At 52.9% G+C, this 25,535-nt stretch overlaps 10 protein-coding genes across 10 annotated transcripts; 3 read left to right on the top strand and 7 right to left on the bottom strand.

The window, feature by feature from the left end:
* Nucleotides 1-1,054: 1,054 nt before the first annotated feature.
* GCN5 (histone acetyltransferase) lies at nucleotides 1,055-2,622 on the bottom strand (the record flags this gene model as incomplete). The annotated part of the gene is made up of 4 exons (XM_049342400.1): nucleotides 1,055-1,084; nucleotides 1,143-1,968; nucleotides 2,025-2,418; nucleotides 2,601-2,622. The coding sequence occupies 4 exons, from the start codon at nucleotides 2,620-2,622 to the stop codon at nucleotides 1,055-1,057; spliced, it is 1,272 nt and encodes a 423-aa protein (XP_049200552.1).
* A 206-nt stretch (nucleotides 2,623-2,828) lies between these two features.
* On the top strand, nucleotides 2,829-3,223 carry J4E93_004471 (uncharacterized protein; the record flags this gene model as incomplete). The annotated part of the gene is made up of 4 exons (XM_049342399.1): nucleotides 2,829-2,937; nucleotides 2,989-3,018; nucleotides 3,071-3,125; nucleotides 3,178-3,223. The coding sequence occupies 4 exons, from the start codon at nucleotides 2,829-2,831 to the stop codon at nucleotides 3,221-3,223; spliced, it is 240 nt and encodes a 79-aa protein (XP_049200551.1).
* A 125-nt stretch (nucleotides 3,224-3,348) lies between these two features.
* On the top strand, nucleotides 3,349-4,578 carry J4E93_004470 (uncharacterized protein; the record flags this gene model as incomplete). The annotated part of the gene is made up of 2 exons (XM_049342398.1): nucleotides 3,349-3,505; nucleotides 3,560-4,578. 2 exons carry the CDS (start codon nucleotides 3,349-3,351, stop codon nucleotides 4,576-4,578), a joined length of 1,176 nt encoding a protein of 391 aa, XP_049200550.1.
* A 758-nt stretch (nucleotides 4,579-5,336) lies between these two features.
* Nucleotides 5,337-6,895, bottom strand: J4E93_004469 (uncharacterized protein; the record flags this gene model as incomplete). Its single annotated transcript, XM_049342397.1, has 2 exons — nucleotides 5,337-6,350; nucleotides 6,737-6,895. The coding sequence occupies 2 exons, from the start codon at nucleotides 6,893-6,895 to the stop codon at nucleotides 5,337-5,339; spliced, it is 1,173 nt and encodes a 390-aa protein (XP_049200549.1).
* A 615-nt stretch (nucleotides 6,896-7,510) lies between these two features.
* J4E93_004468 (uncharacterized protein) lies at nucleotides 7,511-9,861 on the bottom strand (the record flags this gene model as incomplete). The annotated part of the gene is made up of 3 exons (XM_049342396.1): nucleotides 7,511-8,488; nucleotides 8,893-9,427; nucleotides 9,704-9,861. 3 exons carry the CDS (start codon nucleotides 9,859-9,861, stop codon nucleotides 7,511-7,513), a joined length of 1,671 nt encoding a protein of 556 aa, XP_049200548.1.
* A 1,341-nt stretch (nucleotides 9,862-11,202) lies between these two features.
* On the bottom strand, nucleotides 11,203-13,333 carry J4E93_004467 (uncharacterized protein; the record flags this gene model as incomplete). The annotated part of the gene is made up of 4 exons (XM_049342395.1): nucleotides 11,203-11,243; nucleotides 11,291-11,955; nucleotides 12,005-12,375; nucleotides 12,428-13,333. 4 exons carry the CDS (start codon nucleotides 13,331-13,333, stop codon nucleotides 11,203-11,205), a joined length of 1,983 nt encoding a protein of 660 aa, XP_049200547.1.
* A 544-nt stretch (nucleotides 13,334-13,877) lies between these two features.
* J4E93_004466 (uncharacterized protein) lies at nucleotides 13,878-15,266 on the bottom strand (the record flags this gene model as incomplete). Its single annotated transcript, XM_049342394.1, has 4 exons — nucleotides 13,878-14,024; nucleotides 14,080-14,511; nucleotides 14,559-15,043; nucleotides 15,107-15,266. 4 exons carry the CDS (start codon nucleotides 15,264-15,266, stop codon nucleotides 13,878-13,880), a joined length of 1,224 nt encoding a protein of 407 aa, XP_049200546.1.
* A 621-nt stretch (nucleotides 15,267-15,887) lies between these two features.
* On the top strand, nucleotides 15,888-16,690 carry J4E93_004465 (uncharacterized protein; the record flags this gene model as incomplete). The annotated part of the gene is made up of 2 exons (XM_049342393.1): nucleotides 15,888-16,100; nucleotides 16,157-16,690. 2 exons carry the CDS (start codon nucleotides 15,888-15,890, stop codon nucleotides 16,688-16,690), a joined length of 747 nt encoding a protein of 248 aa, XP_049200545.1.
* A 637-nt stretch (nucleotides 16,691-17,327) lies between these two features.
* Nucleotides 17,328-19,068, bottom strand: J4E93_004464 (uncharacterized protein; the record flags this gene model as incomplete). Its single annotated transcript, XM_049342392.1, has 4 exons — nucleotides 17,328-18,051; nucleotides 18,395-18,562; nucleotides 18,751-18,875; nucleotides 18,931-19,068. 4 exons carry the CDS (start codon nucleotides 19,066-19,068, stop codon nucleotides 17,328-17,330), a joined length of 1,155 nt encoding a protein of 384 aa, XP_049200544.1.
* Nucleotides 19,069-22,200: 3,132 nt separating this feature from the next.
* Nucleotides 22,201-25,218, bottom strand: J4E93_004463 (uncharacterized protein; the record flags this gene model as incomplete). The annotated part of the gene is made up of 3 exons (XM_049342391.1): nucleotides 22,201-22,338; nucleotides 22,390-24,613; nucleotides 24,692-25,218. 3 exons carry the CDS (start codon nucleotides 25,216-25,218, stop codon nucleotides 22,201-22,203), a joined length of 2,889 nt encoding a protein of 962 aa, XP_049200543.1.
* Nucleotides 25,219-25,535: the final 317 nt, after the last annotated feature.

The following is a 25,535-nucleotide window of genomic DNA, read 5'->3' as shown; positions in this document are numbered from 1 at the left end:
CACAGGCCGGGACTGCCAAAGCCGATCAAGGTATACCATACCCATTAGCAACAGGAAGCTGTGCCCCAAATCCAGTACACTGCACCATACTGGGGCTGTGAACTGGATCTTTTGGCACACTTTCTTTTGGGTAATTAATGTTTCCTGTATAATTGTTGTGCTGTCACTTGCTCAAATCACGATTAGCACAGCCTTCGAAAAAGTTTAGGCAGCTCTCGCGTTATTTATCCCAACGAGCTTAGTATCCTCACCCTCTTCGTCCACCGCACTGCAGCTCATAGTTCCTAGCGCGCACTGCACAAGCCTCCTTACTGTCCACAAAGCTTGTTCACTCGCTTCTCTGTCGTAGCTATCACGTAGACGAGCACCATGTCCCGTCGCTAAACCGCGAAGCCTTATTCAAATCTCATCAACCGAGTACATCAAACGCTACGGACGCCACAATAAGGTTGCGGGACACGACATGGTAGGATTGTGCGATTGTACCAAGCATGTTTGGCCCACGGCTACCTACTTTCGTTTAGGTTGATCACAGAATCTAGTCCCACGTGCCTAGCCTTGCGAACGTGTGCTTGGTGCTACCGCGAGCTAACCCGTGATGTGAACCTCATGCGGAAAGCAAACACGCAGTCACATATTTTGTGATATGAACAGTGACGGATCGAGAATGTGCTCGACACAATGGGGAAGGCCTGCTGGCATAGCAAATAGACCACATAGACGAATCGATATTCCAACATCGGTCTGGGATGTCATCACACTCTGCGCTTCTATGTGATTGCTGAACAAGATGTTCGCAGGTACGCTGCACACCCAGCATCTCACTGCATGTTCTTGTGAGATGGGTATGAACAAGTGATTCGAATACGTAACGACAAAGGGTATAATCAGCCCAACCGAACCCTCAACCAATACTACTATACCATACACCTTACACCGTACCCAATGCCGCTAAACAACAAGAATGTTGATGATGATAATACAAGCTGCCATAACCGACATAACAAACGCCCTCTATGCACGGCGGAATCAGAATGATCGAACCTCAACCCTCTTACTTGCCTGTCAACTCGCCTTCCAAGTGCTGATATTTTGTTAGTCATGATGTTGCTGCATCAGGCACGAAAATGTTGAGTACTTACCGACCACTCTGGAATGTCACGTATACGCTGCCACATATATCTTTCTAATCGATTCGCCGCCTTTGCGTACGGCGTGCTTTCATTGTTGTACTTGCGGCAATTGTCGAAGATGAGCTTGGCATCTCTGATGAAGTCCTCGGGGGTAGGGTAAAGATCCTTTTCGTGTTTTTCCTCCATGGTCGCGAGATCCATGGGCTCCTTGATGACATCGTAGTAGTCGAGCACCTCATCCTTATTAACGGGCTGTTGGAACGGCCAGGCGTTGCTGTTATTCTGCATGTCGTTGAGGAGATGGAGAAGGGCATTGTAGTTGGGTCCGTGGCGGGGCGCGCGAGCCAGCTCGTCCATAACAGGTGACCAGCCGGAGTTCTTGATGGCAGGAATGGTCAGGGGGTCGATGGCTTTCAACTCGCCCTTTGCCCATTGCGCTGGCGGCGCGTGGACTTCGTAGCTCTTGCTCACAGCCCTTATCTTGGCGTTTGCGCATTCCTTCTGCTTCAAGAGCATCCTGCCACTTTCCAAGTATCTTATCTTGGGCACCATGCTACACTGCATGATGGTGCCGCCTTCATAGTCCTTGATGTAGCCCATCCACCGTGACTTTTCCAGGGTAATCTCCTTGGTGAAGCCTTGTTTTTTGAAGTATCCGATGGCGTAGTTGTCGGCGTAGGTAAGGAAGTGCATGACCTGCGAGGTGGCTTTGACGTAGTCTTTGAGATGGGACATGAGATGGGCACCGTAGCCCTTGACCTGTTGATCCGAGGAGATGGCGCAAAAGACGATTTCGGCGAACTGGCCTTTATCGAAGGGACGGTATGTTATGCCACTGGAACGTCAAATTGTCAGCGTCTGGCCAGAGACGGGACGAGAGTGTTCACGTACCCTACCACCTCGAGAGGATGCTTCACGATGGCTATGCTCAGATGGGTTCTGTCATAGACGAGGCGCGCAATGTAGTCCTTGGGCATCTTAGGCAACTGTTTCTGAAAGATACATTTCAAGCCTGTCAGAATGATGGTGCTCTCTCTTTCTCCATCATTGTTGACCACTCTGAATTCAATCTCCCCATTGCGCTCTTCTATGACGGCGGGCTTCTCGGGGAAGGGCACTATACGTTTCACGGGAGGCGCGGGAGCATCGTCGGCGGCAGAAGGTGTCGAGGGATCTTGCTTTATGCGCTTGGGAGAGCCGTTGGGAGGGTCGGTGGTCGCTTTGCGCTTGGCTTCGGCGAGAGACGGGTCAGCGTGTAATTCACGAAGTGATATGCTCGAAGAGGCTTGCCGGGTGTGTCGGCGAGGTATGGGGGGAGGAGCGAGCAGTGGTGAGGTTGGGGGAGAGGTGGGATAGCCCAACGTGTCGCGCAACTGCGGGATGTTGTTGCGGGGAGACATGTCGGGCTTGTGGGTGCGATGCACGTTTGTTGACGCGCATGAAGCTGGAGAGGGTATGCGCACTTACTGTCGTCGGTTGCGCCCGCCATGTTGCAGTGTAGGGCGCCTTCTGTGTGCCGTCGCGCCTTCTCTCAGCCCTGTGCGTGGTGTTGATTGAATGTCGGGGAAGTTGCGCCTCCCGCGCTAGTCGCCCCACACCAATCACGGCCGATCACCTGCGAGTGAACACGAAAGGCCACCACAACAGCTTCGCAAGAGAGAGACACTTACATAACCCAATTGCACGCCTGCACACATGTCGAGCCCACTTGTAGACGTCTGGGAGGCTGCTGCGTCCTCGCCCTTCAGCCCTGCCGTTGGAAAGAACACGCAGTTCACCGTCGGCTTCGTGCTGCTGGCCATATGTATGTTGGAAGCTCTGCTGCTTAGTGGACCTCTGCTAACAACGCACGCAGCTCTCATCTTGACTACCATCTTCGGCCTGAGTACGCGACATAGCCACGCCCCTCTAGCGAACCTTTACTCATGCGCACACAGACCGATCCTTCATCAACCTCCCCGTTCTCGGTGTTCCCGCGTCATTAGCATTCGGGTACGTGGCCTCGGAAACCCAGCTGCAACATGCGCCCACTGACTGCAAACAGCTTCGGCGCCGTCTACATGATCTGCGCAGTCGGCGTATACGTCTAGTTTCCTACTTCTCCATCCGGCGTTAGGGGCATACTGTGTACAATCTATGGAATACCAATAAAAAGTTCAAGACTCTCGAATCTACCTGCGCGATAGCCGTACCTTCACACTCACAACACAGCACCATGGACGAAGAAGAGCCCCCAATCCTTACGGCTGTGTCAAGCTCTGCGCGACAATTGTACCTGCTCCTCCGCTGCATCGCCTTCTCCAACAAGGCCCATGTCCAGATTAGCGACATCGGCATGAAGCTTGCTGTGGACGAGGCGAGCGTCATGGAAGGTACGTCTATGCGCAATAACTTCTCTGTCCATTCGCAGGCTGACGCAACCACAGCATCCGCCTTCCTCGACAAGTCCCTCTTTACAACCTACACCTTCAATGCGCCCGCCCCACCGTCGAACTCACAACACTCCGACAGCGACGATGAACTCGACCCAACATCTACTACCACTCCCGCGTTCCAAATATCTCTTCCCGCTCTCCTTGAGACCCTCCAGATCTTCGGCCTCACCGACCCCTCCACTTCCAAACCACCATGGGCGCGCGATGGTGCATATCCCACTAGCACAGCCTTCACTGGAAACAACATACTAGGCGGCATGAATAACCTCTGTCGGATAAGCTACAATGGCCCAGGTGCTCCACTAGCGGTCACTTTGACAGAAGCGAGCATACGCACGCAATGCGATCTCACGACGTACGAGCCAGAGTACACGGAAGAGATACCATTTGATCGACAGGCCCTCGCGCTGAAAATCATCATGCGAGGCAGCTGGTTATACGACGCAGTGCAAGAGCTGTCATCTACAAGCCCGGAGAAGCTGACCTTGTACGCCAAAACCGTGCGTGGCAAACCCTTCTTCGCTCTATCGTCTTCAGGCACTCTAGGCTCAGCGCGCGTCGAGTTCAACAATCAGCCCCAGCCCTCTGCCTACCGCACTCCCGCATCCACAAACCTCAACACGAACAATGAGATAGCAGATCAGCAGCCTACCAATCTGCTCGAGACCTTCCAGCTCAGCGACCCACAAGCCGTACTCCGCTCATCCTACAAGTTTAGCTTGATACAAAAGGCTGCGCGTGCCATGAACGTTGCGACCAAAGTCAGTATACGAGCAGATACCCAAGGCGTGCTGAGTCTACAGTTCATGATTGAGGTCGACGGTAGTGGGTCGGCTTCTCAAACCGGGCCTGGAGGGGCTACAGGAGGACAAGTGAGTTTCGTCGACTTTCGCTTTGTCCCGCTTGTCGAAGAGGATGACGACGAGGCCGAGGGCGCAGGCGCTGACGAGACTCTGATGCACAATGGCCCAGGAAGTGATGGCGAGAGTGGCGTGGACGATATGCTATGAGATTACGATAGGCATCACTACTGGCAGAAAGCAGAGAGTTCAAGCTCAGCATATGCCGGTTTCGCTAATATCTTATGTTTGCTAGTCTGTCCAGACCCGAACAGAGCAGGAAATGAAATCCACAACCATACAATGTCTTCTGTGATGAAGCAATCAAGAGGCGTTACTTGGCAGCCTCTTATTTGAAAGTCCTGACGTTTTGCTCTGGACATGGCCCCACATTTGACAATTCCTCCTTTTACTCAAGCATAAAAACCCTACCTGATGAAATATAAACCTGCCATGGAGCCAATGCGCCTGGGCTTGACATGTGGGGCCAGCCAAACTTCTAGTCCTGACCTGAGTGCAAGATCAATCTAAATAGCGTAAAACAGGAATACTTAGGACGCCCAGTCGTCCTGTCCATAGCTTTATGTAATGCGTCATGGGAATCAGCTTCTTTCTTGTTTTCTTCTTTCTCGAGTGCCACGCCAGGCCATAGTATCCAATCTGATGCCCGTTATCGATGTTCGTACCGAGCCGCTTTGTCGTCGCGAAGGGGGGATCGAGGTTGGTGAGTCGCGTATCGGGCGTGCTAGACTCGCGTCTCGATCGAGTGGGGTTCGTGCGCTGCACGGAGCGACTTAGAACTCAAGTTCAGCTACCACGGGTATTAGCAATGGGTTGCGAATGTTCACCATTCGAATTCACCATTTGCTTTGTGGAACAGGTATCTTTCATATCGTTAGCAAAATCTCTGCAAAGTATTAACACCCAACTTACTCCTTCTTGTTCGTGGTCAGGATGCCGTCCTTAAGCGTGCACTTCCACTTGTTTTTGACGCGCTGGACTTTGTCGTAGGTGCACAACATGTAGTCAACCATCTCATCATCACTGTTATCGCCATCCCCGAGTTCGTCCTCCGAGTCATCCAGGTCAGAATTAATGGCGTCATCCGGATCTTCTTCCGGCTTCACGTCGTCGTCACCATCAAAGCGGGCGGGAACCGGTGTGTTTGACGAAGCCTCTGCGTCCTCGGCCTGTAGGACACGCATAGCAGCCTTGCGCTTCTTGCCCTTTGGCATCGAATCGAGCGGTACCATAAGACCACTGTCCTGACGCATAGCCATGGCATCAACGCGAGAACGCATGAAGTCATCCGCCGCCATGCGCTCTACTGCATCAGCAGCGCGTGCGGCCTTCAAGGCCTCCCAGTCAGCCATAGCATCACCCGAACCATCAGTCTGTGAGGTGTACATGTGGTTTTGTGGTGGGGGACGCTGCTGCGGCATTCCCTGCTGTTGCTGTTGCGGAGGTCGTTGATGTTGCTGCTGCTGCTGCTGCTGCTGCTGTTGTTGCTGTTGCTGTTGCTGTTGCGCCATCATGCGCTGCTGCTGTTGCTGGTTCTGCATGGGCATTTGAGGCAGATGGCCCTGTTGCGCCAGGTTGGGGAAGTTCTGCTGTTGCTGTTGCACATGTCCTTGCTGCTGCACTCGCTGTTGTACTAGAGCAGCTGCACGCTGGTGCGCGAGCTGCTGGTTTTGATCATAAGTGCCGTAGCCGTTGTTCGCAGTCTGAGCAGGAGGATAGTTAGCAACTGGGGGCTGATATCCTCCTTCTGTCTTCACGGGTACGTTGGGGAAGTTGAGAGCCTCCTGAGGTCCGGACACGGAAGGCATATCATTGTCAACCTTTACGTTGGACGGTACCGTAGGTGGCTGACGGACAGGCTCAGGAGCAGGGTCCCACGGAAAGTGAGCGATCTTGAGAGCGGACAGCCTCTCTTGCCAGCCCTAGCGGTAGTCAGCATATGCTCAGCACGACTGCAACAAAACATGATGTGAGAGCAGCCGTCACATGACAGACTATGCCTTGTTGGGAAATGATGCGTTGGTCTTGGCGGGTGGGGGAGCTGTGCAGGGGCTATAAGAAGGCATCTCAAATACTGAGGCGCCCCCGGAGCTGCCAGACCGACCGGCAACTCCGCCCCGCTTCCAGCCGCCCATCACCCAAGCCAGGCGGTCACCGCGCGATCGCCGCAGCCAGCGAAACCGATGCGAGGAATGAATTGACAGGAAAAGTGAGAGACATAAAAAGCGGTGTGACGGCGGTCGCAAGTGCGCTGCGACAAAGAAAAGGAAGGCGCGCTGGCCAAGATGGAGGCCAGGTTGCAACATACCTGCTTCATCTCGTCGAGCGTGCTATGATCAACGCCCGACTCCTCGAAGTCATTCTGCGAAGTCTGGATCACCTTCTCGATGATCTGCTGGTACACGCCGCCCTGGTGGTTGCTGTTAGCAAGCCTGCCTTCACCCTTCCACCGCTCGCATGCGCGCATTGGGGATACTAACCACGACCGAGTTCGACATGATCGCGACTGTTTGGTATGGTCTGAGCTATCTAGTATACGATGCGAGCTCTGTGATGGCTGCGCGACGGCTTGTGATGGTTGCTCGCGTGCAGAGGATTGAGGAATAGGCAGGCAAGCCAGGCAGGCGACGTCAGCGCTTGAGGCTGCAGAGAGGTGCGCGCGCTTGAGGAAGCTTCTGCGCGGTCAAGGAAGTTCTACGGATATCGCTAGCCCAGACGGAAGGCTTTGTACGACGTGTTCGGGTGCCCTCAGCTTTCGGGGTCGTGGGTGTATGAGTGATAGTGAGCGGCGTTCCGGCAATCATTGAGGGCGCCGGTTCCTTAGCGCCTAACGCTACTCTAGCGTCACACGTGACCATGCTCGCAGCTCAACATCGAAAGAACGCGATGCAACGTTCTGGCAGATTCGAGATATAGTAGTACTTGTGATCAATACGCATAGGATTCGATTGAAATGTTGGTACAAACGTCGTCAATTCATCAACTGCACCTCAAACAGCGCATCCCACAAGAAGCAAAACTCCCGCCACTGCACTCAAATCGCACCTGGGTATTTTGGCATGCTCCTCGCAATCGCTACCGGCTAATGGTCATGCACCAAAGCCTTTTGTACCGCTGCATCAACGTCCTTGCGCCTATACCCTGGTGACCGCCCGAGACACACGCCATGTATAATGATCTCTGTCGGAATTGTCAGTCCAATGTCGACTTCTCTTGAATGTGTACACTCACCATCAATCAACTTCGCAACGTCTAGCCAGGCAGTCTTCTTCCGTTTCTGCCTCACCACTGGTAAAGCTGCCGCTACGTCGCTCATCATGTTCATGCCCAAATCTATATTGTCCATGTGAAAGGTAGGTGTATGCGAAAACCCATAATCATACCCAGGTGCGAGATCCAAACCCAAGGTCTGATCATATGAGATTTCATAGTTGACAAGCCTAGGGAATTCACCAGTGTTCCCGAAAGACAGATCTAGCCCAAAAGCTCCACCATCGGCGATATTGTAAGAGTTATTTGGCGGGTTTGTCGAGGTGGTTGACGGAGCTGTCGATGCGTTTGCGGAGTTCTGGTGAAGAGGAGGCAGACTCGTCGCGTTGTGTGGCCGTTGCCGTAGTGAACTGTTGGGGGCTCTGGACAGTTCTTCGTCGGCAACTTCGATAACACACTCGGCGAACGAGCTCTTCGGGTCGAGCTTGCACGAGTACTTTTCTTCCAAGTAGCCCTGTACGTCGTAACAATCGAACCATTCCCCCTCGTATCCACGGAGGTCTACGCCGCGTAGCTCTTCACTCCTGCCGTCTTCTGTATTCTCTATAATGAGCACTTTGTTCTCTGCTGGCCCAATTTGCCGTACGTTCCATCCGTTTCTCACAGGCTTCGCGTTGCCGGCAGGGTCCCGTCGCGGATAATGAGTCCCTGCACCACCGAGATGGAGGAATGGCGACTCCCACCAATCCAGGTCTTCGTCAATGCCACGGGTCATTATAGTTCGAAACCGGCTTCGTATTTGATCGAGGGTTTCATAGGGTAGAGAGAGCTTGAAGACACGGTTAATTGCCTAGATTTAATGATTAGCTTTGTGTCACTCCTCGGAGGAAAAGGCAGTGAAGCCAAAGAAGCAATTCCTACATCGACTAGCTGAAAACGTACCGTAGGGCGGGCATGAGCGTTGCTAAGCAGATGAAACCCCGCCTCAAGCGCCGCCCTCGACAATCGTCTGGCAAATGTAGTTTCTTGAAAACTGTACGTTGTGACTGGAGGGAGCGTCTTCGACGATACTTTCGATAGAGGCGGCGTGGGCAGCCTGTTCGTTGGTGGTGTCGTTTCAGGCGTCGGTACACGGACAGAGTACGTGTGTGGGTTTGTTGTTGCATACGGTGCTTGGTGTTGACTCAGGAGGTCTACAAGCCCGAAAGGCAGCTGCGTCGGTTGGGATGAAGTATGCGATGGTGATGGGTCTACTGGAGGCTGCGAAGATCGGTGCGACTGGTCGAAGACCGAACCAGCGCCAAACTGACGGCATCCCACCAGATCGCTCCTACGGGAGTCCACATTGCCATAAGCAGCACTAATGTGGGCGAGGTAGCTATCCGGTGTTGACAATTGTGGCTGCGGACGCTTCTCAGCAGCTTGTTTCGGAATTGCAGAATAACCCCATCCAATGTGTTGCACTTCAGGCTCCGGTTCGGCTAGCTTCGGTGCACCATTCCCTTCGATTCCTTGTTCGCCGTGTTCACCATCTTCGTCTCCCTCGTACTGGCCTTCGTTGGCTGTCTTTGTCAAGCTCGCGAACGTCTCCGTTACCAGCTTGAACTCTTGGGCCAAAGTCGGATTCAGCTGTAACAGACCTGACTTGATGGTGGATTCGTTTAGCTTTAGAAAGGCCTTGTTCATCTGCTCGATAATCGAGTGGAGCTGTGTGCTTTGACTCTTCAACGATGCGATGGTGGTTTCCTTCCGCTGGCGATACGCACGCTGCGCAAGCCGGATCTGAGTTCTTCGTCTCTATTACATATGTCAGTACATTTGACATGTATGCTGAGATTGAAAAGCGGGGGGCTCCATGCTGGGTAGTGTCATTGGGAGCACTGCAAGCTCATCAGCGTCGTTCACAGGAGGTGGGGATGACGATGAGGAGCTCACAGTGGGTCGAGCTGGAGAACACATCAACAACTTGACAGCTTCTTCGTTCAGGACAGGTGCGCATGTCCCGTTTACCATCCCGCTCCAAGAGTTGACAACGACGAATCGGGGTAGATAGAACAAAAAGGACGTTGCGTCTCCACTCACATCTGCAGCCGTGGCGTCCTGTGTGTCTACCCGTGGACGGCCCCTAGCCTTCTTTCCTCCAGCACCACCGTCATCGCCACTGTCCCTCCTGCGTGAGCGCTTCCGTGATGTCTGCGTCTGTTCTGATTCTGAGCTCGTCATGATTCTGGTTTTCGCTTCTGATACCGCTGATCGAACAGAGTAAGGTCCGGAGATATGTCACCGATGGAGTTCGGTGGAACCAATAGCGAGACTGACTACGAAAGGATGCTGAACCGAAGTCGGTCTCCACGGACAACTAATCACTCCGTTCCGACTCTTGAAACACCGCTATCGTTCACTTGTGAGGAAAATCGTAAACTCTTCGTACAGATTCTCAGTGGAGTAATTTGGTTCGCGTAAAAATAGCGGGAAGACGTTGTGTACATGTAGATTGCACCCAGCATTAGTTCAACCTGACGCAAGCCAGACAGTATGGAAAAGCAAAAGATGCTCCGGCGCCGATTCAATGAACGGCCGCTACAGCTCACAAGGTTCGAGATCGATCAAGGGTCCGCTGTTACACGGGGCTAATGCGCGTCTCCGCACAGAATGCGGCTAGTTCCTGCTGTCCGTAGGGCGAAGAGTCGGACGATTCCCTGGACGGGTGGGTTCATGGCCACAGGTTTGCAGGTGTTGTGGTACCATCTACATGGATTTCTTTGCGTACAAATCTATAACTCGCAGGCCTTTCCTAGACATTCTTAATGCTGAGGTGTTTGAGACCGAGGTTGTCGGAGCTTGGTAGCTGGGTGTGGCCAATTGTTTCGTTGTGTGTCTTGTGGCTCTGGTGCAGTTCGGGAGGCTTTGGCAGCATGATTACTGAACAACAAATTTCCCGGAACGGCAAGTGCCGCATGCCAAGCCGTGCACGTGACACCAAGCCAACTCCTGTCAGCAGTCTGCAGGGCTGGCGGTTATAAATTCTTCCTTCGCTTCATCGTCAGCTGTGTTATTGCGGGCAAAGTATTACATAAGCTGTTTAAACCTCTCTAGCCTGGCAAACCAAACGCCCCTATACGTTTCAGGGCCGCGATACCTGGGCAGACGGTTTCTTGGGTAGCCTCAGCCCAGTCAATACGGGATACGGTCGACGCGGCGCCGGGAACAATGCAGATCCTAGAACATCTAAATCATGACGTCTATGTTTTGGCCAACGAGACTGTCCAGCTTACAAGTTGACGATATCGCATCCACGACTTCCATGCATCTCAGGTACCAATTCAACAGCACGGTCAAGGATACTTAGAGCCTGTATATGATCACATAATCTAACGTTGTATCTACGCTGATGCTTGCCCCGGACCATGTTTAAGCTTCGGAAGAACGCCCAACCAGTTGTTCGATTGTTCATCTTCGCCCTGCTCTCCCCCAGACCCCCTACTAGTGTTCTTCTCCGCATCATCATATCTATCTCGTACCCCATGCCCTGTCTGCTGACTGTTTGCTCCCCTTACCTCCGCCTCATGTTCCCGTACCGGTCTTTCGCTTCTTTCTGCCTCTCTCTGGGAGGGGGTCGCAGATCTAGGCGCGGCGGCAGCCGCATGATGACTATTCCGAGATTCCTCCGCCGGTACAATGGCACGATCCTCATCTATGCGCTTTTCACCTCTGTCTTCTGCCTTGATCCATGTTTGCAGATCCTCTTCTGAAGGTTTATGGAAACACCACATCTCATCAGAAGTCGTGTATCCAGTGCCCATACCGCCTTGAAAGTTGCGCCTAAACTTTCTTTGCAGGCCAGCAGCTAACCGTTTCCTGAACTCATTGTCAACCCGTAGACGAGCAGCTATCCACTGGTCATTCGGTCGGTGGTCGTTGGGCATATCTTCAATAAGAGGCGTGTCCAGAATCTTCTCATCTGTCATACATCGATTAATGATGGACTTTCCGCCTCCCGAGTCGGGCGTAACCAAACGGAGGAACTCGAGGCTAGTGCTGACGTTGAGATCAATAGCTCTTTGCGGGTGGACAGTGGCCTTCATGAACAACGATGAGACGTGCTTATACAAGATCGAGAAGTCGCTTTGGTTGATGTGGACGGAGCCTCGGACCGTAAGAAGATACGCAGGGGCGCCATGCTCGCTGGCCTCCTTCATCAGAGACATGGACGCATCCCAGTTTTTCCGCCAATACATGAACGCTTCACTGGCGATTCCCAACAAGGGAAGGTGTATTCGGTGCTTCGGGTCTTCCACAGGTGGTTTTACAGGCGCACTATAAATGTGTTAGTTCCAATGTGACATGGAGAGGAAGGTATAGTCACCCCCAGATGTCGTAAATTATCCCCGCTTGGACATTAGTAAACCTTTCGGTATGCCTGAGCACTTCTACCACTGTCGCGGCTCCGAAGCTATGACCAGCCATTGTCAATTTATCTACGTGAAAACGATGTTTCCATTGTGTCCAATCGATTCCGCCCAGACCTCTGGAAGAGCCTCCGACGTAGCCTTCGCCTCGGAGATTCTGTCGTGCGATTTCCTCTCCATCGCCGGCAGATATCATCTTGAGTACGCGGAATGCTTCCTCAAGCTCGCAAAGGCGCAGCTCTATCTGTGCGCTGCGCAGTTCGCCGTCGACGCCGTGCTCGTTGTTCGGTGCGGTGTCCATCGGATTATCTTTGGGGAAGATGTAGTCCTGTTATTGTCAGCCTGATAGATTCTGTGTTCCAGAATCTCACAGTACGCACCATGTAGTGATAACCTTGCGCAATTTCCTCGTCAGTGTGATCCAGATGCTGGAACTTGGCAAAGTCTTTGTCGTCTTCTACGTCTCCGTCGCAATTCGTATGGTTCGCTTTCCCTCCTCCTTGGGCATCCTTTCTCCGCTTCCCTCGCTTCTTGTGATTGATGAAAGTCCGCGGTCCACTCCCATCCCTGTGCTCCACCGCGCACACGACAAAGCCGTAGCTCGCGAATTCAGAGCATAAGCTACTGTATGCGGTTCTAGAGCCACCAAGACCATGACTGAACATCAACAGTGGGAAAGTGGGCTCATCGCTCATGCCCTCGGGCGGACTACCCTGCTGGTTCTTGATCTTGTACCCGTCTTTCTTCATGTTGCCTTCCGGAGGCCAATGAGTCGCAGGGGGGGCGTTCCTAAAACCGCGCAATTTGGTGAGCATGGTGGTCGCGCCAAAGATGCCGATGCTTATAGGGCTCGGTATGCCAGCAAACCGCGCATAACCCTTCGCCGTCTCCATGCGTGGCCTTGGAAGCCAGGTCTCCCGGCTCCATTTCTTCTCTCCTCCTGGGGCGTTCCCATTACCGCTCCCGAATGAGGCTGGGTAATATAGTGTAAACAAGACAGTCTCCAACTGCAGCAGGTGCCGGCCCTTGCGCTTGATGTTCGAGATTGGACGAGGGTGTTCGACAGGGACTTCGATCTCCATGCTGCCTATAGAGTATGGCCCTGAAGTGGGAGAGAGGGTCGAGTTCGGGTAAGGGAGATGGTCGCGTATCGATGCGGGCGGTCTCGTGCGTGGTTTCTTCGCGTTGGGTATCTTGCCCGAGGACGAGGGATTGAGGATGCTGTGTCGACGGGCGCCATCTTCGTCACCCGTGATGCGCGTCTTTTGACGCTCAAGAAAAGACATGGTCGATAGCGAGGGGTGGTGTGAAGGGTGATTTAGGGTATCTTAGAAGAAAAAGCGCGTAACAAAACAGACGCGGCAGGACTATGCCTCAGAGCAAAGAAAGCGATACGGCGATCGCGAAGAACAACGGCCGAAAATGCTTCGCCATGCTTAGCAGGCACTAGGAGGCCCCGCCTGAAACGCTTGCTCCGCTGGCGAGACTGTGCGGATGCGCCCGGGAAACCTAGCTGTAGTGTTTGGTGTTTTGACGATGCCGATGATGTCATGGGCCGGATCCCTTTTGAGCGAGGAGCGCGTAAGTGGGGCCGATGCCCCTTCGCCGTCCCTGACGAGCGCACCTGGGCAGACACCCAGCCCACATCAAGCATGACGTATTTGCTGGTGTTCAATCTCAAATCATGTTGAATTAAGCTATCAACTAAGATGATGGATATCATACTTGTAAAAAGTTTCAACGTATGCAATATAGCACATAACGCGAGATGGACAGAAGACATATGCGCCCAACGTCTTATTGGTGCAGACTCGGTCGCTTTGGCCCAGGCTATGAGGTCTTCGTCCTGTCCACCACCGGATATTGATCGGTACCGAAAGTAGAGTTGAGCGACACCTGCCCCGAAATTTTACCATCCTCCATACGGATCCACGTGTCGACCACCTTCGCATCCAACATGTCCTCCTTGACGACGATCTGACGCGCGCCTCGTGCCTAAAATGACGGTTTACGAAGTCAGTGTATGTCTCACACACAGTTCGTACATGGGGGATTTTACCCAATCAGTGTAGCCGCCATAGCCTGAGTGACGATTGAAGCAGATATTCAGTCCGTTGCCGTTGCTAGGAGAGTTTCCAGGGAGGTCTTTGGCCCATTTCATGCACCAGTCTACACCATGGTCGTGACCCGAGAAAACCGCCATGAGATTTTCCGTCTCTACGAGCGCTTTCATGAAAGGAACGTCGGCTCCACCGTACTTGCAGTTGTTCCCGGTGTTGTCGCAAGTATCGCCCTGGTTTCCTACACTCTCTTCGTTAATGCCTGGGTTCGCTGTTTTGGAACGCCCGTTATGTTGGAAGGAGTCCGTGGCGTGTATCGGGATGTGTACGAAAGCTATGCTAGGAACCGCACGGCCGTATTGCTGGCGAAGCGCGTTATTGGTTTTGCGAAACCATTCAACAACCTGCAGGAATCAGTACGTTATAAAAAGCAGTAACAAGGGTCTTATACCTTCTCGTCGACCCAGTTCGGAACCCCGACGTCGTCGCCAGTAGGCTGGTATTTCATGCCTCCTTTGCTGTCGAAGAACCACAACAGCATCTTCAGATCAAACGAGTCTGTGGAGCTGTACACCGGAACGAAATAGTTGCTCCAACCGACTTGATTCACATCGCCAGACACGGACTGCGTCGTGAAGGACAGTTTCTTGCCATTGTTGCCCTTGACGTCCGACCACATGTGTTCGGACATGGCACTAGTGCTACATGTCTTGGAAGCATCATGATTGCCGAATGTTGCGCCGAAAGGCAGGTTGCGGGCGATGAGTGGAGCCATGATCTGATCGATCAATGGATTTGCGTCTTGAGGAGCCACCCACTCGCAGGAGAGTAGATCGCCGTTGAGGACGACGAAGTCGGGCTGCTCGTTGTCGAGGACGGAGTTCATGACACCAATTGTCTTGAGGTCTGCGTATGGACGGCCGCGCTGAGACTCAGCTACAAGCTGTTAGTATATGCTGGTGTTAGGCTCACACGACGTAGAGAGATGTGATGCCTTACGCTCACCGAAGTGGAGATCACTGAAGACGGAGATTGACAGCTGTCTATCCGCAGCGAATTGGATACCTGCATAGTAGGGCGCTGATCTGCTGTGAAGTACAGCGGCACTGACTGCTGTAGCGAGCAGCCAGATGAATTGGGTAGACTTCAAAGTAACCATGACGGGTTAACCAGGATGTTGTAAGTTGATGCACTTAGAGGTAGCAGGTAGTCGAGCCGAAGGTGAAGCAAGATCAGTCGAAGTGAGGGTGCATTACAGGCAAAGGAAGCGAGCCCAGAGTGAAAGACTTGCTCACGCAGATAGCGAGGGTGAGAGTCGGGAAGGGGCCAGCAACCCAATCGGGTCGAAAGTGAAGAGCGAGCGGCATTATGGGAAAGAGCTGATTAGACTCAACTCAGGTCTCGTTGACAATTTACGTCTTAACGTCGATGCCGCCTATCTCGGATGCAGCAGTCATGTGTGTTGCCTCAATTCCTCTGCAATCTCCTTGTCACGCAAAATCCAATGCTATGCCGACAGAAAGACAAGGATGAACGGTTCCAATACCAGCCCACTCAAGAGCAGGTCTACTTGGAGATGTGTATGCGTGTCCCAATGGTCGTCGAGCAATAAGCTCATGTGGCCGACAAGATGATGTCGCGCACTTATCAAGGAGGTGTGGAGGAAGGCACGCAGGGAATGAATGGCCGGGGGTCCGCTCTGGACGGTCGCGCTAGCCAAGACTTCCCCACCAAAATTTCCAGACGCGAAGTTGGAGATCAGTCCTTCACCTCCGCCGCCATGAACGCCGAGGCTTATCTGCGCAAGCAAGGCTGGCAGGGCTCAGGTCACTCGCTCGACCAAACGGGCCGCGGCATCAAGAAGCCGCTTCTCATCGCGCACAAGAACGACCAGCTAGGACTCGGCAAGAAGAAGGCGGCGCATACGACAGACGACCAGTGGTGGTTGCGCGCATTTGATCAGAGTCTGCAGAGCATTGGTACAGGCAAGGATGTATGTAGTCACGCTTCACTGCACCTGCGCGATCAAAAGGCTAACTTTTCGCCAAGAGCACGCTCGACCAGATCCGCACCCAAGGCATCTATCGCGGAGGTCTCTATGGCTTCTTCGTAAAGGGCGAGATGATTGGAGGTACCATCGGAGACACTTCAGCGACTACTACAGACGCGTCGAATCCCGCTTCCGGCGCAAGCACGCCTCCTACATCCGCGTCCGACACCGAAACGCCCGCGCCTACCAAGGGGAAATCCGACAAGAAGAAGAAGCGCAAGCGAGACGAGGGGAATGATTTGGGCAGCAAAAAGGCGAAGAGCGATGCGGTCGAATCGAAGGATGAACAAAGTCCGGCGGCAGTCACGGGAAAAGACCTGAAGGCTGTAACGAAGAAACTTGCGAAGCTGAAAACCGAAGAAAAGGTCGACTACGAGACACGCGCGAAAGCAAAGGGCCAGACGCTCGAGCAATACGTCCTCCGTCGCATCCAGAAGAAGACCGCAACGCGCGCTCCCAAGCCGGTCGAAGCAATCAAAGAGAAGAAATCGAAGTCAGATAAAAAGGACAAGAAGAGCAAGAAGGCCCAGTAACAATGATGATACAATGGTGTAGCTAGAGAGAACAGTAGACGATCACGTCAATCTCAGGGTCGGCGCAGGATGCTCGCAGCCTTCTCAGGGTGGAGCAGCCCTCGAAGCGCATGCGTGGGCTGTGCGGAGAGCAGAAGACGAAGGATTCTGGCTCGAGGGGCTATATGCCACCGAACCATCTTCAAGGAACTGGGCGTTGTCGTCAGGAGTGATACCCAAGTCTATAGGGGCCGCTGACGACTACCCCAGAGAAAGTAGTCTGAGTGCAGAATAAGGGCCACAACGAAAGCACCGGAGTAGAGAATCAACCGGGAAGCGCAACTTTGTAGAGTCGGTACTTCTAGGCGCATGCCGTACGTGCGAAACACTGTATTATACCAATATCGCGATGTTGTTACAGACGAGTACTATTACATCACTCAAATAAACAACATGGACAGCTTCATCTTACATTCCACCCTCATCTCATCCCCACTATCATACACTGCTTCGTTCCACCACCAATAGACACAAACAACCCCATCGTAAATATCATCATCATCAATCGAGAAGGGAAAGAAAAACCACCAGGCTCATCGACAAGAAAAAAACCTACCAAAAGCAGAAGTGTGTCAATAAATCACCTCTCCAAGTCAACTCAACCGGTCTTCCCGCTCAGAATCCAGGGCCTCTTCTCCCAAAAATCATCCTTGATGATATCTACGTGCTCCATCAGCACAGTCGCCTTGCTTCGCTTCTTCTTATCTTTATCCCTCTGCGTACGACTCATGGGTACGGGCCACCCTTCATTCGCCTGTTGAGACGCAGTAGCTGCAGCCTTACCATTCGTATCCGATTGTGGTTGTTTGCCTTTATCCGGCCTGGTCTTCGAGGAGTTAGATTTGGAGGGTTTTGGTATGCTGGCGTCTTTGTTGCGACTACTGGTGGACGGGCGGCTGGTGGGAAAGGCTTGGGAACTTGGCCCTGCAGCGGATGTTGAGGATATTAGGGTGTGGAGATCGGGGCCTGAATGAGGGTATGGTAGGGTTGCTGATGTAGGCGCAGACTGTGTCGGTGTGGAAAAGGAGTGGAGTTCTGCAATACCTGGGTGGGAGATGTGGTCTTGGTTGCCCCAGCCTTGACCCGCTCTATAGTCTGACTCGCTTGGCCTTCGCTGAGGCGATTCACTGCCGTTGATGGCGTACTTGCTCCAGTCTTGCCGTGGGCTGTTTCCTTTGACCTTTTCTCGCGTGCGCATCTCCTCTTCTGCGCTCATTGGCGGACTGGGCAGAGCCTTGTTCTTTTGGATCGGCGGACTGACTTTGCGAGGCGGCGTCGACGTTGCATCTCGGGGGCTAACGATGCTCTCCTTCTCATCCAAACTATCTCTTGTGGCTTTGAGTGTTGTTGTTGATCGATGGACCGGCAAAGACAGTTTCCGCGGCTTGCTGTTGGCAGGAATGCTGGATATTCGCAGTGGTATAGACGGGGGCTTCACTGCAGGTGTACTAGATGATGCAAAATATGACGGCAGAGAAGGCTGGCTCGGCGACCGTTGTTTAACTCGCGAAGGCTTCGCTTGAGGTGGGTACGAGTTTGTCAAAGAAGCAGAAGCTGAGTGTGAGAATCCATGGCTGGCTGCTGTAGTGGCATGGTGGCGGTAGCCTGCTATAGGGTAATCTGCAGGGAAATCGCCTTGTGGTGTCACGGGGGAGAAGTTGGTACGTGTTGTCGGATTCGGTTGGCTCAATGACATCGGAGGCTTGCTGCTTGGCTTCAATATTGGCGGGGACAGCGGCAAAGGCGTCAACGAGGGTAGGTGCTGCTTGCCGTTCGAGGAACCATTGTTGTTCCAGGTGGCAGTCGTTGGTGGGGAGAGCGGCATGGACGAACCTGGCATATTACCCTCACCATCTGAGCCAATCGGATTGGACCTGAGTGGGTTAGGGAATGCTGATCTTGAAATTGTAGGTGGCGATGGCGGCGGTGATGGCGTCGACGTTGTGGAGAGAAAGGTTGGACGTCTGCATAGACCTGGGTTCTCCATCATCTCCTTTTTATCCGGCAGATAAGGGATAGACCTCTCAATAGATTGTGATGCCTGGTGATTGGACGCTCGCTTTGGTGTTGGCTGAGCGATCGGTGGCGTGGGGAAGTCCGACAGCACGGGTGACGACAATTCCTCGGTCGGTGGGGTAGGGAAAAACTGTCATGGTTAGGTAAGTGGACGTGAATACTGATGTTGCTGAAGCATCTCTTACATCTCTGTACAGCACCGTGCCTTTCTTGAAGCACTCTGGTTCGTTGTTGTAGTTGATTCCGAACTCCTTGAACAAGATCTCGTTCTTGTCGGATGACACTGTGCCTTTGAGTCTTTGCTCTGCTTCTCGCGCTCCCATGCCACCCTGCTGAACAAGGGTCCAGAAAGTGGTGTTGTACAGATTGTTGATATGACCTGCACGATGGTCAGATCCACATTACGACCGACATCAAGAGCAAAGGTCGAGTGTAACAAGAGAACGCAGGGTAAAGGTGATGCATCAAAATACTTACAATCGGCTTGCCGCCAGCTCATATAGTGTCGAAGGTTGATATCGCTTGGATATAAGACCGCACGCCCATCGAATGTCGGCAGGGGTGCTGTAAGTGGCTTATCCGGAAAGTATGTTGACCAAGAATACACATAGTAAGCAGTGAAAGTCGAGACAATCGTCGTAGTCAGTTTGCTAAACGGGGATCAGCTCTAGACGAATGACCACCGGAGATAATAAAGTTGCACCAATGGGAGGATTCCCGTACCTGGCTCGTCGTTCGAATAAGGCGCAGTCCTTGTGAAAGACGAAACTGCGACCCACGTCAGCTAATCGGTCCCGAAACATGTTGCCCCACCCCTGTGTATACCGCGCTGGGAACATTGGGCAGCTCGATGGAGGCATAATCAATCTCAAACACAACGTGCTCGAATAAAAGAATGCAACATACCTGTATTCGTCGCTGTTGCCAAATGCAAGGACAAGGTCTGGCAATTCCTTCATGACCGCCACGGCTGCAGCATTCATGACATCAAGGCCATTCTTGTCGTTTGGCTTGAGGAACTCATATTTGGACGTGAACCTGTTCGCGCGTTGTTAACAATGGCCCTTGTTGGTGTACAATAGCCGAGATGTTGGCCTGGGGCAGCAATGCCGTTCATGCAACATGGTGACGGGTACCTGCATATCCCGGACCAAGAAAGTTTGCCACGGCGCAAGTGAGGGAGAGAGAATTGGTGAGCGTACTTGGAAAAGCCACGTCCGTCTATCCGTACGACGATCCAAGTGTTGGGGATTAGATTGTCGGGCTGCTCGAACCCGCGCACGTATTCGAATCTGGAGTTCGTTAGTTGAGGTCCGGTGAGCTTGTGCAGGTGACCAGCTCTGGACGTTGGCGGCAGCTTCCCCACCCGCTCGAAAAGCTATTGATTACTCACTTGCTGTTCGCCATCTATGGCCTCTCTGCAGATAACAACCTTTCTGCCCCTGCACAGGCGCACGGCATAGTCTTTGAGCGATGGAAGACAAGAATCGACGGACGTCAGCGTGAGCTTGTTTGCTGCTCAGGAGTGCGTAAGTGTGGTTTTGAAGGCTGAGAGTCCGGGGCTTAGGCTAACCCGGTGTGCAGTACAGCAAAAGACGGTGTTTCAGGTTTGCAGATGTAATGCAGCTACCGCGACAAGCTTCTCGAGCCGACTGAAGCGCGGATAATGAGCGCGCAATTGGCACCCTCCGAACTGGCTATCATGCATTGCGTGGGTTACCCGCGGGTCGCAAAGTCTTTGAACATGGGATGAGTCCCCACACTCCGTTCCGGACGATCTCTGGCGCTTGGGCCAACGCCTTCCTCTCCAACAAGGCGACGCGCCCGCCGACACACGACCACCACTTTATCACTTTCATGCACCAAGAGACAGAGATTCAGTGTACAAAGTAGAGTTGTACGCGTCCTTGCGCCAAGCCACTCTAGTATCTCCCCCTCATCGCACAGACAGACGCATGAAGCACTCGGACATGCGGCATCTCCCGACCCATACGTAGTTGCCGGAGCGGAGCGAGCGGTGAATGTGCTCAGACGCGTGCCCGTGCTTCTCCCAAATAACCGCCACGTGTGGCACCTGCTACGGGCTTCATGCTGGGAGGGATGGCGTAGCCTGACGCATACGGGACACCGGTTCTTTAGGAATCCAACTAAGGCCAGCCGCTACGCCATCCTCAAACAACAACACCATGCAATGTATACAGACACTACCGAAGACTTCCCGGAAAGCTCCTATCCACCGGTTCTATAGCCACTATCGCCGCAATATACGTCTCAACCTCCGGAATCTGCAGCACCGTTTTCGTCAAATCGCCACGTTGAGGATTTAGGTTGTTGCCCAAAAGACTGTAGGGGTCCATACAGCAGCATGAACTCTGCACCCTTGTTCGTTCCTCCTGAGCTTTGTCCTCCTGCTTTAGCGATAGCCTAGCGAGAGTATTCTCCTGGTGGTGGTTACCAAAGTGCGTCAGCCACTCAGCGATCAGCATACTCACAATTACAATTAATTCTTAGTAGCACCAGGCATCACCACAAACAAGAAGCCGGGCCGGCGCATCAAAACATCACTCTCGGCCCTGTTATTCTCCGCTATTTACTGCAGGTCCCGTCTCGCACATCTTAACTTTGGATCGTCGGTCGATCTCGTGTCTTGGCATATCTATGTTCCAAAGACAGCATGTGAAAAGGGCCGTTCTCACGGCTCGGCCAGACACGAACGCAGTGGCCAAGACTTTTGATCTAATTCTTACACGACGGGTATTGGCGATGTTGGCGTCATGAGTCTATGACGTGGTTAGTCTATGCCTGTTATTATCATTTTACCTGAAGACAGCATGCACGACGGTGCTTCAACTCTAGATGGCATACAATAGCTAGAAACAGGAATTTATGGAGAATCACCGCCAAATCCGACTTTTACGTTGAGATCAGAATGGAAGCATGTTGCAAGATGTTCATTTTCCGAGAGAGAGTACAGGGTTCACGAGACCATATCCGTGACGTCGTTCACTATTTTCATGCATCTCGCATCAACCCCACCGCTCTTCAAAAAAAAGAATACTCTTTCGCCTGTCCTTGCGCACCGAACTGCTCGATTGACGACGAGACGTAGTCGTCCGGCGTCAAGCACTATCTTGTGATACCGCATGCGGCTAGACTTAGACTGGCTGGTGATGATTCCTTAGGTACTTCTATGGATGAGTTCTTGTGAGAACTCCAACAACCTGTATATGTGCTACCACGCGTCAAGTGCCTATTCTGATAGCGATGTGAGATGCACGGAAGCTGTTGCGTAGCTGTGAATTACACGACGAGAACAAATGATTCTCATGGTTCCCGCAGCTTCGAATTGGGTACTCCAGGGACCGCTTCGAGATGGGACACGAGACGATGTAGAGACTTCTAGGGTTGACGATTGAGATGTCGAATGGATTGCGCAAATTGCCAAGAAATCCAGTTCAAGGCACCAACGCATTGGACCGGAGGCCAAGGCCTGGTGTTGGAGGGTCAATTGCCAAGGGCGCTAATTGCGGCATCAAGGATTTCATCATCAACACCAAGTCGGCTGCTTTGAATGGCTTTTGCATGATGCGATCCTGTACAGCCTGTTAGCCTAGAATTGCTTCCGACGAATACCGTATACTTACTGCTCCAGCAGCAATAGCAGTATCGATCTGCTCTTTCCGGACATTCGCCGTGACAGCGATCACAGGCAGGCGTTCAGAAGACAGCACCCCTTGCTCGTGCTCCCTTTTCCGAATTTCACGCATGGCACCGAGTCCATCAAGCACCGGCATCTCCAGATCCATCAAAACAATATCGAATGTTTCTCGTTCCAGTATCTCGAGCGCCTCCAGGCCATGGTTTGCGACAGAGACGTGGCATCCCGCTTTCTTAAGTTGCTTGCCGAGCACTTGCTGATTGATAATGTTATCTTCCACCAACAGTACGTGGAGTTGCCGCATCGCTGCCTCTCCATTGCCGGTTTGCTGAAACATCTCTTTGAGGGTTCTGGGCTTCCATTCTACTCTTCGCGTCTTGACGTAGAATCCAAAAGTCGAACCTTGGCCCAGGACAGATGACACGCCTATCTCACCACCTTGCTTCTCAGTAAGTTCCTTCGAGATAAACAGACCCAGCCCACTGCCCCCGTATTTGACATGCGTCTTCACGTTTGCTTGACGGAAGCGCTCGAAAATCTTGTGGATTTCTTTCTCTTGCAAGCCAATACCCGAGTCCTTGACGGTGAATGCCAGATAGATCTCTTCACCGGTGCCCCAGTCTGGGTTGTTTGTGACATCGCCGTCTTGCTTGCCTTCAGTAGCCCAGAACATATCTCTTGGAAAGAGGTCGCGAGGATCTGATGTACTCGCACCAAAGCGGATGGATAGGGCTGGCTCTTTCGATGGCTTGACGAATTTGATGGCATTCGTCAGTAGATTGATGAAGACTTGTGTCACGCGGGACGGGTCCAGATGAAGGTGGTCAATGCCTAGGCTCAAGAACGACGTGTCCGGTGTGATACTGTAGGAGATGTTGTGCGTCTTCAGCTCAGCTTGGAAGATGTTGACGATGGAATCCACGAGCTTTGCGGGTTTGACTGCGACGGGCGTGATGGACAAGAGCATGGAATCGAGCTTACTCAAAGTAAGTACATCGTCGATTATTCTCTTCTGATGGTTTGCACATTGCATGATGACGTTTGCGCTTTGTATGTTGTCATTTAGAGTATCGAGGCACGGTACAGGTATGTCGGCGAGCTGCGTCTGGCACTCGGCCACCGCGTTGGCAATCGCATCTGCGCAGTGTACGATAGCGCTCAATGGGTTCCGCATTTCGTGTGACACTACGTCAATGAAGGCTTCCTGTTGTCTTTTTGCCTCTCTTGCTTCGGCGGCTAATCGAGCCTGGAAGGTCTGCGCCCAGCACAGCCTGCTGATATCAGTCGTACAGGCCATCACGCTTCTCACGCTTCCATGCTCGTCGCGGTACGGAAAAGCCAAAACCTGTAGCTGGGCGGGCTCAGGATCTCCAGTAGGAGGCATGTACATGCGCTTCATGCGCAAGTCGGCTGTGACGTGGTCGGCGCCTCTGATCAAACGTTCCCAAACATCGTCAGCTTTTACCCGGTCATCCTCGTGGTACGCGTCAAGGAAGGCGAGACCGACTGCATGCTCCGAAGGGGACTTCCCAGCTAGCTCATAATAATGATCGTTGGCCCATAGCATGTAACCATCCAGAGATACATGGCACATGCCCACAGACGCGTGATCAATCAGATGGCGTAGCTTGAGATCACTGAAAGCCAAATCAGCTTCGAGCTGCTCTTGACGCTTTTTGGTGGACTCGTTATCATCGGCAGAAGATATGATACTTGACACCATGCGGCCTAGGTCCCGGATAAATTGCTTGCATATATCGTCGTGAGGGCGGTATGGATTGGTGCCGAAGACGAGGTAGCCAAAGAGGCGCGTTCCACACATGATGGGTGATATGACGATCTGCTTAGATGGCGCACCCCAACCTCTCCATGAGGTAGCCAGAAATCTGTCGTCATGCTCAATGACCATAGTGTCTATACCAGCTCGTCGCAGATCAGGAACTAGGCCTTGTTCGCTGTCGATTGTTGCTGTCTCGACAATAAGACCGTGCCCCTCGGGAAAACCATATTGGCCATGAAGGATCAGATTGTTCGAGCCTGGGGTTGCGTCCATTCGGTATAGCATGGCCATGGGCACGTCGTTGGCGTTACTTTCGAGCGTGGTGAGGATGTGGGAGCAGACTTCGTCGACGCATTGTGAGGGGACGGAAGCGAGTGTGTTCAGGCAGGTAGTACGGCGGTCTGCAAGCTTCTGGCTTGTTACCTCATAGCTAGTTGTGTCAGCTTGGTTGAGGAGTATGTAACTGTGATAGTCGTGTTGTCCAACTTGGTCACTGTACGTAACTCACGTCGTATTTATGAAGCCCTCAATAGCGCCGGGCATGCCTACTGGAACAAAGCCGCCGGAGAAAAAGGCCTCCTCCTCGTAGCCTCTGCGCTCAACAACCGTGGGCGTGGCAGAGCTGTAATTGACGCCTGTGCCAGTCCGTTTGGCTTGAATGAAATACTCGCTAATGGACGGCCAGAGATCCGGATAGCCTTCCTGGAAGAGGGAGCCCATGAGTTCGGGGTGGGCGCCACCAGCCAGAGGCGCATAACTCTCATTGTAGATGGCCGTGAGGTTGGAGATGTCCTCTCCCCACCAGAGACAGGCTCCTCTTGAATCAGCCAGGACATAAGTTGCAAACATGCGCAGCGTCGGGCTCCATGTGCTCAGTGGCCCCAGGCGGCTGCGCGACCAGTCCGTGGCGCGGAAGAAGGCGATGTGGTCGGTATTGGGCAGCGCGGCAGTCCAATCGTATGCGCATTCATCGTCGGGGTTCATGGGAGGAGCGCCGAAGCCGTCTTCGTCTGGGGGAGGGGTGAGCATCTGCATGTAGCTGCCGGCGCAGAGTTGGCAGTCGCGAGAGAGACACAAAGTGGCTGCAGCATCCTCAAAAGGAAGCGACGTTTGCGCAGACAAGACGCGGTCAGGACCCGGTTATCTTATTCCCATGCGATGCTTTGGTTTTGACTACGACGGGGCTTCTCTCGGTCAATCCTGGCGTCGATTGCATGTGGGCACGGGGCGCAATCGAAGATGCATCTCGCACCTCCCCTCCCACATGCCGATCTGCCGAGATGCCCATCGCCTCGCCCCGAGCCATATGCCCTGTGATCCCATTTCCATGCCTTCGTATCAACCCTGTACAT

The sequence above is a fragment of the Alternaria ventricosa genome (assembly GCF_023758065.1).
Source record: "Alternaria ventricosa strain BMP 2768 chromosome Unknown scaffold_6, whole genome shotgun sequence".
NCBI lineage: Eukaryota > Fungi > Ascomycota > Dothideomycetes > Pleosporales > Pleosporaceae > Alternaria > Alternaria ventricosa.
Note: the sequence above shows the minus strand (reverse complement) of the source record. Positions and strands in the feature narration are given on the sequence as shown.